Raw genomic sequence first — 1240 nt, forward strand, 5'->3', positions numbered from 1 at the left:
GCAAAAGATACATACCTGCCACATGGCCTGCTAGAAGCCTGATCTCCCTCGTCTGTCACTGCATGTCCCTACCCTCTCGTCCATCAGTAATCCTCAAAGTAGCTGGGACAAACGCACTCCCTGCTCCTCCCCTCATCGTCGGGCAGTCGGCCTTCTTGTGGCCCACCTAGTCGTAGAGAAAACACAATGGGCTCGCCCCCTGAGGGGAATCCCTGCTGACGTGACCAACACTGCCACACTTGTAGCAACCTACACCCCTGGATCGACAATCTCCCTTGTGCATTTTCCCGCACGTGTTGCACTGGCTCCGGTCCAGCTGACCTTTCACATGCCGGTCAGAAGTCTTGGGTCTCTTCCCGGGACCCTCCAAAACGTGCACCTGATCTGACTTCCTTTTCTAAGTGTGCTCCAATTCAATCTCTCGCTCTCGGGCTCTAGAGATCATATTCAGGCTCTCGCACCCTGAAATACTTACAAACTTCCTGATATCATCCCGCAACATGTCATGATACCTCACTTCCTTCATCTCCTCGTCTACTACATACTGTGGTACTAATAACGCCCTCTCCCGAAACTTGGCAGTGATCTCCGCCACAGTCTCTGTAGTTTGACGGAGATCTAGGAACTCTCGCGCCAATTGCTGCACCTCAATTGTCGGTGCAAACTCAGCTTGAAACCTGGTCGAGAATTCGTCCCACGACATAGCATCGACCGCATCATTACCCAACTTGCTACCGACCTCTTCCCACCAAACTCGTGCCCGATCCTTTAACATGCAAGAAGCATATCTGACCTTCGCCTCCTCGGGGTAGAAACTCGTCCTGAATGCACTAGTCATATCCGCCAACCACCTCCTACTGACAATGGGGTCCCTCTCTCCATTAAATGCAGGAGCTCCACAAGCACTAAACTCCCGAAAAGTCAATATGCGAGCTCCAATGATAGCCATAACCTCCGTACGAAACGCACCCAAGCGCTCATCCACTATCTCCGAAACACAACGAGAAATTTCTGATGAAATGAACTCTCGCAACTGCGCGCTAATCGGCTCAACACCTGCACCTGAGCCAGAACCCGAACCTAGACCATCTCCCTAAGAGCTCATCTCCAACTGAAATACAACATTCCAAGAGTCAAAACATAACCATGGGTCCTTTATCCATAAGCTTCTTAGCTTCTCCAAGACTCTCACCGATTCAAGTATGGATCCTATGCTTTCAGTAGTACGGGCCCTATACTA

General features: G+C 50.8%; 1 protein-coding gene across 1 annotated transcript; it reads right to left on the reverse strand.

Annotated features, from left to right (window-relative positions):
* Positions 1-397: 397 nt before the first annotated feature.
* LOC145105413 (uncharacterized) lies at positions 398-949 on the reverse strand. The gene has a single exon (XM_079042526.1). It carries the CDS (start codon positions 947-949, stop codon positions 398-400), a length of 552 nt encoding a protein of 183 aa, XP_078898652.1.
* Between the last annotated feature and the right edge of the window lie 291 nt (positions 950-1240).

This window comes from Lactuca virosa, chromosome 4, assembly GCF_052849685.1.
Source record: "Lactuca virosa cultivar CGN04683 chromosome 4, Lactuca_virosa_CGN04683_v6, whole genome shotgun sequence".
NCBI classification, from domain to species: Eukaryota; Viridiplantae; Streptophyta; class Magnoliopsida; order Asterales; family Asteraceae; genus Lactuca; species Lactuca virosa.